General features: G+C 41.6%; 1 protein-coding gene across 1 annotated transcript in view; it reads right to left on the minus strand.

The window, feature by feature from the left end:
• cfap54 (cilia and flagella associated protein 54) overlaps nt 1–14,849 on the minus strand; it is a 343,797-nt gene that overhangs the window by 161,189 nt on the left and 167,759 nt on the right. Inside the window, exons 33-34 of the mRNA XM_033039312.1 lie at nt 2,574–2,624; nt 696–882 (exon numbers count right to left, since the gene is read on the minus strand). Coding sequence (XP_032895203.1) covers nt 696–882; nt 2,574–2,624 — 238 coding nt within the window. The remainder of the gene's footprint in view (nt 1–695; nt 883–2,573; nt 2,625–14,849) is intronic.

The following is a 14,849-nucleotide window of genomic DNA, read 5'->3' on the forward strand; positions in this document are numbered from 1 at the left end:
ACTCCCACATTAAGCTGTCACATCTCTGGCTTCTCCGTGGCTAAGGTAAGGCTAAGCACAAATTGAAAACCCTTTAATTTTCTAATTTCAGATAAGATGGATCCACTGGCGTTCTCCTCCCATGTACACTCACCCGTCCAATTCTCACCTACTCCTTTTAATCACCTTTCCAATATCCACCTCACCTGATACCAATTGCACATATTTACCCTCCCCCACTTCATCTGGTTCCACATCACCTGTGTAGAAAGGAACTGCAGATGCTGGTTTATACCGCAGTTAGACACAAAATGCGGAAGTAGCTCAGCGGGTCAGGCAGCATCTATGGAGAAAAAGGATGGGTGACATTTCAGATCTAGTTCTGTCCAGACCCAAAACATCACCCATGGGATTACACCAGCACTTTGCGCCTAGCTTCCACTTTCAACTACCAGCTTCTATCTCACCCCATCCTCCTCGATGCTATAATCTTCCTCTTCCTTCTCAGTCCTGCTGGTCGACATACTCGAGTCAGTGCTGGAGCTCTGAGACCAGGTGCTCAAGCTGGTCAAACAGGAGACACTTCCAGCAGGTGTTGACTGCATGGAGCAACTCAGAATCCCACTTGTGCTGTGCAGTACCTGAACGGGGATCACCTGCCACACATTTAATTTAGAAAAATTCCCTTGAGATGTAATCAGCTATCGTAAACTTGCCTGGAGCATTCCCTTGTCCCATTGTTTTTAAACAGACACCACCAGCCGACTGTGGGATGTGCTTTATAGTTTCAGCAAGTTTGATGATAAGATAAGTTCGTCCAAGTTCAAATTTTTTTGCAAGGCGAGAGCCATAAAGTGTGTGTAATGCCAAAGGTAGTTCTGTCTTCAATACCTCATCAAGCACCTGCAGATAAATAAATCAATAAATAAATAACTGATCAGCATAAAAGCAACCCAGATCAGTAAACAGGGAGTGCTTTTATTCATATCTTTTGGTCAAATAAATAGAATACAGATGGAAGGTGGCAAGGGGTAAATGGAATGAGAGGAGGCTCTGCTGTGTTATAAACATGAGCATGGATCAATTGGCCCAGATAGTTTGTGGAGTTTGTGACATGGTGAACAAGCTGTTTAAACGTGCTGATATTTTTCAATGGCCACAAGTCAGAAACGTTAAAAGTCTTTAGTATTACTAGATTTTGATATGTCTATTTTTTGATATGTGTGGATATGTTTATAACGTAAGGCCGCAGTATGGTATCCTGTCTATTAACACACCATAGATAGACTAAAAAGCTGGAGTAACTCAGCGACAGGGAAAATCTTTCCATTTCCACTGACTCTCAGTCTGAAGAAGGGTTTCTCCAGAGATGTTGTCTAACCTGCTGAGTTACTCCAGCTTTTTGTGTCTATCTTTGATTTAAACCAGAATCTGCAGTTCCCTCCTAGACCATTAACATACCCTGACAGACATATTCTAGAATACTCATTCACCAACTGGCTTGATTTTCAAATAACAATTTCATAAAAATAGGTGACAAAGGGTTCAGACCTGAAACATCATCTATTCATGTTCTCCAGGGATGCTACCTGAATTGTTGAATTACTCCAGCACTTTGTAAACCAGTTTCCACAGTACCTTGTGTCTGAATAATTAATGTATATTTAATATTGGATGGACATGCTTCCAATTTAATTTGTTAATGGTACTGTTATGATGATGATTCAATTCAAGTCGAGTTGCCACTGAATGAACCAGATGGAAGAGCAGAGATATGCTGCTCACTACACACCAAGTGGAATTCTTCTTTATAGTTCCAACTATTTCTTCTAAGCATCCCATCAACCAAGTGTCAAAGGTTCACAAGTTCTAGGAGCAGAATTTGGCCATTTGGCCCATGAAGTCTACTCTGCCTTCCAATTATGGATTATCTATCTTTCCCGCTCAACCCCATTCTCCTGCCTTCTCCCCATAACCCCTGACACCTGTACCGATCAAGAATCTATCAATCTCTGCCTTAAAAATATCCATTGAATTGGCCTCCATGGTCGGCTGTTGCAATGAATTCCACAGATTCACCACCCTCTGACTAAATACATTTCTCCTCATCTCCTTTCTAAAGGAAAGTCCTTTTATACTGTGGCTATAGCCTCTGGTCCTAGAGGCTTCCACTAGTAGAAGCATCCTCTCCACATCCACTATCCAGACTATTCGGTACGTTTCAATATTGGTTGATGATCAAAGGAATTAACTAATCCAATGTATCCTGCTCCTAACAAGCAAATGATGTTTATTGATTGAATCGGAGTTTTAGTACAAGTTAGTAAGCTAGAAAATAAAAATTGTAATCTTATCACTGTATTGTAACATAAAATGTAACTGTAAATAATTGGTTGGTGCCATTAAAATGATCAAAGAGAACCAGTGAAAAATCAAGAATAATGTAATCTAATGTGAATCTTAAGGTGTATTTCAAGATGGACAAAAAAAATACTACCATGCTATTTCACCAACATCCCAAAAACAAATTACAGTAAATTCATAGTTCAACAAAAAACCCCACAAATTTTACCTCAATAATGTTTATTTCTTACCTGTAAATTATCACTGAGAAGTGGTATTGATTGATTAAACTTCATTTGAACCTACAAGATAGATGTTAACATTTTTTAATCACTTCAAATATCTTCATTATTATCGAGCAAAAAAGGACTCCAGATTTACATCTTGATTATAGTACAACATATTAACTGCCTAATGTCATGTCAAGGAGAACAAAAGGCAAATAGGGGCGGCACAGCAGAGCAGCGGTAGAGTTGCTGCCTTACAGCGCCAGAGACCTGGGTTCGATCCTGACTATAGGTGCTGTCTGTATGGAATTTGTACATTCTCCACATAAAAGCGTGGGTTTTCCCGGGAGCTCCGGTTTCCTTCCAGACTCCAAAGACGTACAGGTTTGTAGATTAATTGGCTTTGGTAAAGATTGTAAATTGTCCCTAGCGTGTAGGGTAGTGTTAATGTATGGGGATCGCTGATCGGGCAGATCTAAACTAAATTAAAAAATCGAAGAATGGGAATCAATAGAGTGAAATTAAATGACATTTTTTATGGTAGAATATTTTGAGATATTTTTAGCCAAGGATTACCATGACTTTTGTAATGAAAGTCTCACTATAGATAATTGAAACAAATTATTTACAGTGATGTTAGCCAGGATTGCAGGAGTGCTCTTTGAGCAATGTCATGAAATCTCTTAGAATTTGAGCAGACAGAGCTAATTAATATATTATCTGTAAACCTCTGAACATATAATGAAACCGTAAACTTTACAATCTTTAGATCAGAAACATATGCCTCATCAAAGGGTAAAGATGAAACTCAGGAAATTATCAGTTCCAGATTGGGTGTTTTCCCATAGACAAATAATTTACTAGTGCAATGCTGAAAAGCAGATTACATTAGACAATAGACAACAGACAATAGGTGCAGGAGTAGGCCATTAGACAATAGACAATAGGTGCAGGGTAGCCAGCACTGCCATTGAATGTGATCATGGCTGATCATCCACAATCAGTACCCCGTTCCTGCCTTCTCCCCATATCCTTTGACTCCGCTATCTTTAAGAGTCCTATCTAGCTCTCTCTTGAAAGTATCCAGAGAACCGGCCTCCACCTCCCTCTGACGCAGAGAATTCCACAGACTCATGAATATATTTTGAATATATAGTTAAGCTACACATATTATGAATATATATTGAAGAAGCAAAAGACTTGGAATTGTATGTGAATATTGTAAGCAAATGTAATAACGAAGCCAATCCAAATCCTTAGAGACGTGTAATACAGCACATGGTATTCAGCCAATGTCCATGCCTATCATAAAGTATCTATCTATACTAATCCCATTCCTTAGCATTTGTCCTGTAACTCCAATGACTTGACAATTCAACTTGTTCGTTTGAATTCTTCTTAAATGTTGAGAGTACCTGCTTTAGAAACATAGAAACATAGAAAATAGGTGCAGGAGGAGGCCATTCGGCCCTTCGAGCCAGCACCGCCATTCATTGCTATCATGGCTGATCGTCTCCAATCAATATCCCGTGCCTGCCTTCTCCCCATATCCCTTAATTCCACTAGCCCCTAGAGCTCTATCTAACTCTCTCTTAAATCCATCCAGTGATTTGGCCTCCACTGCCCTCTGTGGCAGGGAATTCCATAAATTCACAACTCTCTAGGTGAAAACGTTTTTTCTCACTTCAGTCTTAAATGGCCTCCCTTTTGTTCTAAGACTGTGGCCCCAGGTTCTGGACTCATCCAACATCCTGCATCCAGCTTGCTTCTCCAGTCCTTTTATAATTTTATATGTTTCTATCCTTCTAAACTCCAATGAATACAAGCCTAGACTTTTCAATCTTTCCTCATATGACAGTCCCGCCATCCCAGGGATCAATCTCGTGAACCTACGCTGCACTGCCTCAATCACAAGGGTGTCCTTCCTCAAATTAGGACACCAAAACTGGATTCAATACTCCAGATGTAGTCTTACCAGAGCCCTATAAAACTGTTGAAGAACCTCTCTACTCCTATACTGAAATCCTCGTGTTATGAAGGCCAACATTCCATTAGCTTTCTTCACTGCCTGCTGTACCTGCACGCCAATTTTCAGTGACTGGTGTACAAGGACACCTAGTTCTCGCTGCACCTCCCCCTTACCTAACCCAACCCCATTAAAATAATAATCTGCCCCCTTGTTTTTGCCACCAAAGTGGATAACCTCAAATTTTCTATATTACTAGAATAAGTGGGACCCTTTCGGTCCCATGTTAACATGGGAGGGCTGGTCTCTCTACGCAATATTCCACCTCTCCACCAATTCCAATATTGGTGGCCAGTGGGAGGGCTTTCTGGAGAGCTGGTATGGGTTCTTGGGGTGGCAGCTCAGTCCCTCAAGCCTGATGTGCTGGCAGCTCACTCACAGTTGGTGGGCTGGCAGTTGACTCATGGCTATTCCTTGAAATTCCAATTCAAGTAGGGTGCAAGGCCACCAAATTCAAATCCATTTTCCTACCATTTCAAGCAGGGTGCAAGGCCACCAAATTCAAGTGCAGTTTCTTACCACTTTGAGCAGGGTGCAAGGCCACCAATTTCAAGTGCAGTTTCATACCACTTCAAGCAGGGTGCAAGGCCGCCAAATTCGTGCAGTTTCCTACCACTTCAAGCACGGTGCAAGGCCACCGAATTCAAGTACAGTTTTCAACCACTTCAAGCAGGGTGCAAGGCCACTGAATTCTAGTGCAGTTTCATACCACTTCAAGCAGGGTGCAAGGCCACCAAATTCAAGTGCAGTTTCATTCCACTTCAAGCAGGGTGCAAGGCCACCAAATTCAAGTGCAGTTTCATATAAATTTCAAGCAGGGTGCAAGGCCACCAAATTCAAATGCAGCTTCATACCATTTCATGCAGGGTGCAACGCCACCACATACAAATGCAGTTTCATACCATTTCATGCAGGATGCAAGGCCACCACATTCAAATGCAGTTTCATACCATTTCAAGCAGGGTGAAACCACCATAAAACCACACAAAACACCAAACTCACAGTTCAGTCGACATTCAGTGTGTTCAGTTGATTCACAGCTCAGACAGAGTCGTGACCTCTCCCTCCCCCATTATGCAGAGACTGAGCCAACCACACTTCCGGGTTTTATAACCCCTCCTCCTCCCACCGGAAAAGGTGTGGCCTTCATGGCGTGATTGACAGTAGAGAGATTCACAACATTTTTTTAATACTAATAACACTTTTATTTTTCATTGATGGGAAGAATCCTCTGCACCTGCTGAGCGGAGGGGGACTGAGTATGATGGCCAAAAATCACAGCCGTAAGTGGTAGCGTTTTATCTAAAATCAATATACATTGCAAACAGGAAGTTACGCAAAGCACCCAAACCACTATTTGCTGTTGTGCCTTTTAACTTCAAGCCAAAGCACCACACCACCATTTGCAGCAAGTAGTGCCTTTTAACTTAAAGCCAAAGCATCCAAACCACCGTTTGCAGTAAGTAGTGCCTTTTAACTTCAAGCCAAAGCAGCCAAACTGCCATTTGCAGTAAGTAGTGCCTTTTAACTTCAAGCCAAAGCATCCAAACCACCATTTGCAGTAAGTAGTGCTTTTTAACTACAAGCCAAAGAACCCAAACCACCATTTGCAGTAAATAGTGCCTTTTAACTGCAAGCCAAAGCACCAAAACCACCATTTGCAGTAAGTAATGCCTTTTAACATCAACCAAAGCACCCAAACCAACATTTGCAGTAAGTAGTGCCTTTTAACTTCAAGCCAAAGCACCCAAACCACCATTTGCAGGCAGTGCCTTTTTATTTCAAAGCAACCATAATTTTATTTTGAAACCACATTAAGGGGGCTCACAGATGAGTAGCCATGTGTTCAGTGTTATTCAGAGCTCATGAGAGACGTGACCGTCTGACTTCCTCCATCTTGCAGAGACTGAGTGAGGCACACCACTTCCGGGTTTTATAGTCCCTCCCACCAGCAGGGGCGGCAGAGAGAATGGCAATTAAAAAAAAAAAACATCTCTCTGATTTTTCATCGATGGGAAAAACCATTCGGTCCCGGAAGGTGGAGGGGGGCTCTGAGCGAGGTGGCCAAAAATGACGGCCGTAGGTGGCGGCGTTCTCTCAGAAATCATGCCACAGCGAGCCAAAAGCGGTCAAGATCAGACTTTTAGTAATATAGATACTGCATCTGCGACGCATCTGCCCACTCACTCAACCTGTCCAGGTCACCCTGCAACCTCCTAACATCCGCTTCACCGTTCACACAGCCACCCAGCTTTGTGTCATCCGCAAACTTGCTAGTGTTGCTCCCAATTCCCTCTTCCAAATCATTAATATATATGGTAAATAGTTGCGGGCCCAACACCGAGCCTTGCGGCACTCCACTCGCCACTGCCTGCCATTATGAAAAGGTCCCGTTCACTCCTACTCTTTGCTTCCGGTCTGCCAACCAATTTTCTATCCATGTCAACACCCTACCCCCAATACCATGTGCTCTCATTTTAGTGGGATAACATTAGCTATCCTCCAATCCACAGGAACTGATCCTGAATCTATTGAACATTGGAAAATGATCACCAATGCATCTGCTATTTCTAGAGCCACCTCCCTGAGTACCCTGTGATGCAGTCCATCCAGCCCAGGGGATTTATCATCCTTCAGTCCCATTAGCCTACCTAAATACTATTTCTCGCCTAATTAAATTTTATTTCAGTTCCTCGACCCCCTTAAATGCTCTGTCCTCTAGCACTTCTGGGAAATTGTTTGTCCCAACACTTGGCCTATGAATCTAAAGGTGGTTTTATAAGTTACTAGACTAAATGGGACCCGTTGGGTCCCATGTTCACACGGGAGGGCTTGTCCCCCGACGCAATATTCCACCTCTCCACCAATTCCAATATTGGTGGTCAGTGGGGGAGATTTCTGGAGCACTGGTATGGGTTCTTGGGGTGGCAGCTCAGTCCCTCAAGCCTGATCTGCCGACAGTTCACTCATGGCTGGTGGGCTGGCAGTTGACTCATGGCTATTCCTTGAAATTCCATTTGAAGCAGGGTGCAAGGCCACCGAATTCAAATGCAGTTTCCTACCACTTCAAGCAGGGTGCACGGCCACCGAATTCAAGTGCAGTTTCTTACCACTTCAAGCAGGGTGCAAGGCCACCGAATTCAAATGCAGTTTCCTACCACTTCAAGCAGGGTGCACGGCCACCGAATTCAAGTGCAGTTTCTTACCACTTCAAGCAGGGTGCAAGGCCACCGAATTCAAGTGCAGTTTCATACCACTTCAAGCTGGATCCAAGGCCATCAAATTTAAGTACAGTTTCATACCACTTCAGCACCCAAACCACCATTTGCAGTAAGTAGTGCCATTTAAATTCAACCCAAATCACCCAAACCACCATTTGCAGTCAGTAGTGCCTTTTAACTTCAAGCGAAAGCACCCACACAACCATTTGCATGCAGTGCCATTTTACTTCAAACCAACCATATTTTAATTTTCAAACCACATTAAGGGGACTCACAGTTGAGTAGACATGTGTTCAGTGTTATTCAGAGCTCAGAGAGACGTGACGCTCTGGCTTCCTCCATCTTGCAGAGACTGAGTGAGGCACACCACTTCCTGGTTTTATAGTCCCCTCCCCCTCCCTCCAGCAGGGGCAGCAGAGAGATTGGCAATTTAAAAAAAAACATTAATATCTCTCTGATTTTTCACCGATAGGAAAAATCCTCTGGTCCAGGAAGGCGGACGTGCGCTGTGAGCGAGGTGGCCAAAAATGACAGCCGTAGGTCGCGGGGTTCTCTTGGAAATGGCACCACAGTGGGCCAAAAGCAGTCAAGTGCAGATTTTTTGTAATATAGAAAATACAATGTTCACTCATTCAGGCACATCATTATCATCCATGGGCTTGTTGATATATTTTTGTTCACACTCCAATGTAACAGAGCTGACCACTGGAACGGCCAGTGTCAGAGCGCACACACACACACACACACACACACACACACACACACACACACACACACACACACACACACCGCCTCCTCCAACGATTACATTAATACTTAAAAAAGATAAAGATATAGAAGAACCAGGCTCATATAGAGCTCTTGCTTTGTTAAATGCGGATCAAAAAATATTAGCGAAAACACTAGCTAGAAGACTAAGTAAATATGTTAGTAAATTAATAAACGAGGATCAAACGGGATTTATACCTAAGAGACACTCATTTAATAACCTGAGACGTCTGCTTAACACAATGCATTCACACAAACCTCAAGAACAAGAGTTATCTATCATTTCATTGGACGCAGAAAAAGCGTTTGATCAAGTAGACTGGGATTATCTGATTAAAGTATTGCAAAATTTTCAAATGGGAGAGAACTTCATCGCATGGATGAAATTATTATATAACAAACCTACGGCTAGAATATTAACTAATAATATACTATCTACGAAATTCCAATTATCGAGGGGCAATAGACAAGGATGTTCATTATCACCGCTGTTATTTGCTCTGGTAATTGAACCTTTAGCTGAAAAAATCAGAACACACCTGGATATTTACGGTTATAATACAAAATATTCAAATAACATAATATCTTCATATGCAGACGATGTACTACTGTACATCATAAAACCGCAAATCAGTATACCAAACATATTAAATCTAATTGAGGACTTTGGATCTTTCTCAGGATACAGAATAAACTGGAACAAAATTGAAATTATGTCGATAAAACCGAAAGACTCAACACATCTCTTAAAATTCCCCTTTAAAATAGCCACAGAAAAATTCAAATATTTGGGAATTGAAATTACTAGAAACTATCAAGCTATGTTTAATGCCAATTATAGTCCCTTACTTAAGAAACTAAATAATCTAATCAAATTCTGGAAAACGCTCCTGATGTCTTTAATAGGTCGAATAAATGCTATAAAAATGATCTTTTTACCACAAATCCTATATTTATTTCAATCAATACCTATATATCTTCCAAAAAAGTTTTTCAAAGAATTGGACTCAGACATTACAAATTTTGTATGGGATTATAAACACACCTTAGTAAACCAAAAGAAATGGGTGGTCTAGCGCTCCCTAACTTTATGTACTATAATTGGGCAGTAAATATTAAAAATATGATTCACCTGCTGGACAATTCTGCCCAGCAGATGGACAGGATTGTAATGGAGAGAGAGGACATCTCTCTCCGTGTAATACATCTCTCTCCGTGTAATATATGAGCGACTCTCCTCTCACCAATGAATCTGAATAACAAAAATTGCAATTAAAATCCAATTATACATAGTACAATTAGAACTTGGAAACAAATAAAACAGAATCTAAAATTAAGAAATCTATCTCTTTTAATGCCAATAGTCAATAATCCGTTGTTTAAACCTTCAATTATAGATAAATCATTTACACAATGGGAAAGAATGGGAATCAAAACGCTCGGAGACGTATGAATTTGGAAAATTATTATAATTTCAGCAATTACAACTGAAATATAATTTGAGAAATAATCAATATTTTAAATATCTTCAAATCCATGACTATCTGAAAAAATACACAAAAGACTATCATAACATGCCTCCAGACTTACTGGATGAAGCAATGAAGACAAAGGCTGAATCAGCAAACCTAATATCATACTTATACAACACTATTTTAAATATAGGAATACCTACAATTGATGGTATTAGAAGAGACTGGGAACAAGAACTAGCTATAAAATTTTCAAAAGAGAGCCGGGATAAACACTTACTATATGTGCATAAATGCTCGATCAAAGTACAACATACTCTAATTAAATTCAAAACTTTACATAGACTATACTATTCAAAAACCAAAATAAATAAACTTTCCCCAATGTCTCACCCATTTGTGTTAAATGTCAGTCTCAAGAAGCTACCATAGCGCACTCTTTTGTTTTTTGTATAAAAATCCAAAAATTCTGGAACTAAAAATTTGAAATCTTCACAAAATTATTTAAAATATAACTTGTACCAAAAGCAGAATGGATTATTTTTGGAATAACGGAAGGTAGCCCCGAACTAAACGTGCTTCAAAAGAACCTACTTCATTACGAACTAATAATGGGAAAAAAGCTTATACTTAAATTCTGGAAAAATGCTCCTATACCAACAATAAAAATGTGGATTTCAAATATGTTCGAAACATTACACCTGGAAGAGATGAGACTCCTCCTAGCAGGCAAAGCAGACCACTTCCAAAAGACGTGGTCTGCATTTAGGGAACTACTACAAGCATAAGGTGCAATAGTAATTTAAAAAATAAATGGTGCCAGGATCTGGTAACGGGGGGTAAAAAAATACGGTTGGTATATCCTTTTTTGCAGAGTTTTGTGTTATAATAGAGCGATTGTTTCTCTTTTTTTTCTTCTTTCTTTTCTAGGGTCTATTTCCTTTCTTTATTTCCTTCTCTAACTTCTTTTCTAAGGGGCTTTCTTTTCCCAACACTTTCCTGCACCTTCACGACTCTTTTCACTTTCCTTACTTCTTTTATTTCTATCTTTCTTAAAGCTCAAAAAATGAAGTGGTACAACAAATGTAATAAGATATATGTGATGTGTATTACTGTACTTTATTGTACTTCTAATAAAAATATTTTAAAAAAAGATCAGATTTTTAGTAATATAGAAAATACAATGTTCACTAATTCAGGCACATCATTATCATCCATGAGCTTGTTGATATATTTTTGTACACACTGCAATGTAACTGACAGCTAACTCAGCACACCATTGTCAAATGTCAGAATTTGCAAAAAATAAAACAGAAAATGCAGGAACCATTCAACGGGTTATGGGCCTGTCCCACTTCAGCGATTTTTCAGGCGAATGTTAAGTTGCCGGCAGTCACCTGAAAAACCGACAACTGGAACGGCGACTGTCAGAGTGGACCACACACACACACACACACACACACACACACACGTCGCTTCCTTCACCAGCCCGTTATGCAGGCGGGGGACAGGGCAAGCAGGGGAGCACTGTCGGAGTGAAATTGACAAGACAAGAGAAGACATTTATTGTCACATGTACCAATGGTACAGTGAAATTTGTGGTCACCATACAGCCGTACGAATAAAAAAGAGCACAGAACACGATAGTCTTTAACATAGACATACCCACACAGCGGAATCAAATTTTCCCACTGTGAGGGGCACTAAAGTTCAGTCATCCTGCTCTGTTGTCCTCTATTGTTCACCCGTGGTCAGGGGGGCTCCCGAACCTCTCGCTGTTGCCGCTACGGGCGGCCCGATTTTCAGGCCCGCTCGCCGGATGATGGAACTCCGACGTCGGAACGGGAGAACATTCTCAGCGGCTTGGACTTCCGAATCGGCCACTTCTTACCAGAGGCTGCAGTTCTCGAAGTCCACAGGCCAAGCTAGGCAAAGATTCACGCTGGCGGCCCTCGGCAAAGGGATCCCAGGACTCCGCAATGTTGAAGTCAGCACTGCCCGCGCTGGAAGCTCTGCAAATCACAGCTCTGCGATGTAGAAGCACTCCGGAGCTTCAATACCCCGGAGCTTCAAACGGCATTCCAGGTAAGGCATCGCCTGCTCCGTGGTGAATCCAGTGCTGCACCGCTGCTGAAGCTTTGGTGAAGGCGCTGTGCACCAGACAGCCAGACACCAGTCGCTTGTCTTTTTCTTTTTTTCACTTTTCACTTTTAATTGCAAATTTTCGTATACCTTTTTGTGTGTTATGACTTTATGCAGACCAATTTCCCTCAGAGTATGAATAAAGCTCTTTTGTATTGCATTGTATCATATGAATATAACCTTGCCTAAACCTCCATCCACCCCTCTTGCCCCCTACCCTTGTTATGTTTTTACCAACTCCCCACTCATCCCTCTCTGACTTAGAATGATCAATCCACAACAGAGGCCTCATCTTTATTCCCCTCCGTTCCCACCTCAATGAGTTCCGAGCTCTCAATTACATGGAGCTTTTCTTCCATCCCCTCCACCTTCATGCCTTTCAATGGGAAGGAGTGTTCACCGCCCAATGTTGACATCGTCATCCATCCTCAACGGTCCTCCTATTCTTATAAATAGCAATGGGCCCAGCACTGATCCTTAAGTCACCTGCTTCCATGCTGTAAAACAACCTTCCACCACCACCTTCTGCTTCCTTCCATGAAGCCAATTTTGTTTCCAGGCAGCTAGCTCCCCCTGGATGCTATGCAATCTAGCCACAAAGAGCAGCCTGCCATGCTTTCAAAGGCATTACTGAAATCCATATAGACACCATCAACAGCCTTTCCGTGGTCTACCTACATGGTTACTTATTCAATCAGATTTGTGAGATATTCGTCAAGCCACAACGAAAGAATCGATGGTCGGCGAGGTCAAAGCAACATTAGCAAATTTGCAGATGACACAAAGCTGGGTGGCAGTGTGAACTGTGAGGAGGATGCGATGAGAATGCAGGATGACTTAGACAGGTTGGGTGAGTGGGCAGATGCATGGCAGATGCAGTTCAATGTGGATAAATGTGAGGTTATCCACTTTGGTAACAAAAACAGGAAGGCAGATTATTATCTAAATGGTGTAAAGTTGGGAAAAGGGTAATAGGCCTTTCTCACGGGGCGACTTGACGCAAGAGTTAAACTAGAGTTTAACATCGTGGGAACCTCGTGCGATAACAGTACGGCATTCGTGGACCACCGTGGACCACCGTGGCGCTAACGGCAGGTAATCGTGTAACTTGGTGACTCGGGAGAAAATTCAAGCAAGCTAGCTTGAATTTCTCCAAAAGTGACTTGTACACTTGTGGTTGAGCATTGCAACATTTTATGGACGTAGTGGCCAGTGCGATATCCGTAATAACTCTTGCGTTTACCGTGGGAACTCCTGCGAACGATGAACCCGGAAGCTGGACAGAGGGGACAGAAGGTGAGTAAAAATTGTCTTCTGTGGGATTGAATTTAAACAATAAAGATTTGCATCCGCATATGGACATCAACTTATTAATGAGCTATGTTAATGAGATTCAAGAAAATAACTATAATCTTTAAAAGGGACTTTACTGAAAGGTTACGCATTTTTATGGTCCGTGAGAAATTTTTCACATGTACTTCTTTGAGAGATACAGCTCGGAGTCCTCGCCGACTAGCGATCGATGCCTTTCCGAAGCAGGGTCCGGAACGCTACCAATCAATGTTCTCCAGAGACCCGTGTAAGGAGTGAACTGCACATGCTGGTTTAAACCGAAGACAGACACAAAAAGTTGGAGTAACTCAGCGAGTCAAGCAGCATCTCTGGAGAAAAATAGGTGATGTTTCGGGACGAGACACATCTTCAGACTCAATTCCGATTAGGATGTCTGAAGAAGGGTTCCGATTCGAATCGCCACCTATTCTTTTTCTCCAGAGATGCTGCCTGACCCGCTGACTTACTCCAGCCTTTTATGTTTTTCTTCCCAGATCTGACTTAGGTAACTTAGGTAACTTACACTCTCTCTCTCTCCCCCATGGTCAGGATCGAACCCCGGTCTCTGGGGGTGTGAGGCAGCAACTCTACCACTGTGCCGCATGTAGTCAGATTTAATAAATTGCTGGTGTTGCTTCCAAAGACAGAGGCATTGATAATATTAGATCAGAATTGCATCTTTCCGCTAACAGAGTCAATTATTAGTCAATTAATAATAGAATCAATTATTGTTGGTGACATTTCACCTACGATTATCAGACTATTTTCGCAGAGGTAAGGGCCAATTAGGCATAGCAAAAGGTATGAACACTTTTAAACATTTTTTCCCGACTATTTTGTCAAATGTAAATACAGGGAGAATGATCAAAGTGCTCACATGGCTCACTCGGTTAGAAGCATTCTGAGTTTAAATGTTCCGTGTATTCCTTCTCATTTACACAAACTTTAAAAGACACAAAAAATAACCAAAAAATGACTAAAAAACAGACAGACTGTTGCGAGGCTGCCAATCGTGCAGGGCCCCTGGTGGTACTAAACAATAAACTAAACAAACAAAACTAAACCTATTTCGTTGTTTCCTCTTTCTCTTTTCACCTATATTCCTTCCTCTGGCTTCATAACTTGCACCTCTTTCAACATTATGTCATCCCACACTTTTTATCTTTTCATCTCTGGCTTTTGTCCGACCATCTGCCATTCAAAGCAACTCCTCACCTGTATCTACTTATTACTTATTACCTGCGGGACGACAGATGGCACAATGGGCTAAGTGTTCGGCTGGCAACCGGAAGGTAGCTGGTTCGAATCCCGCTTGGAGTGCATACTGTCGTTGTGTCCT

This window comes from Amblyraja radiata, chromosome 21, assembly GCF_010909765.2.
Source record: "Amblyraja radiata isolate CabotCenter1 chromosome 21, sAmbRad1.1.pri, whole genome shotgun sequence".
NCBI lineage: Eukaryota > Metazoa > Chordata > Chondrichthyes > Rajiformes > Rajidae > Amblyraja > Amblyraja radiata.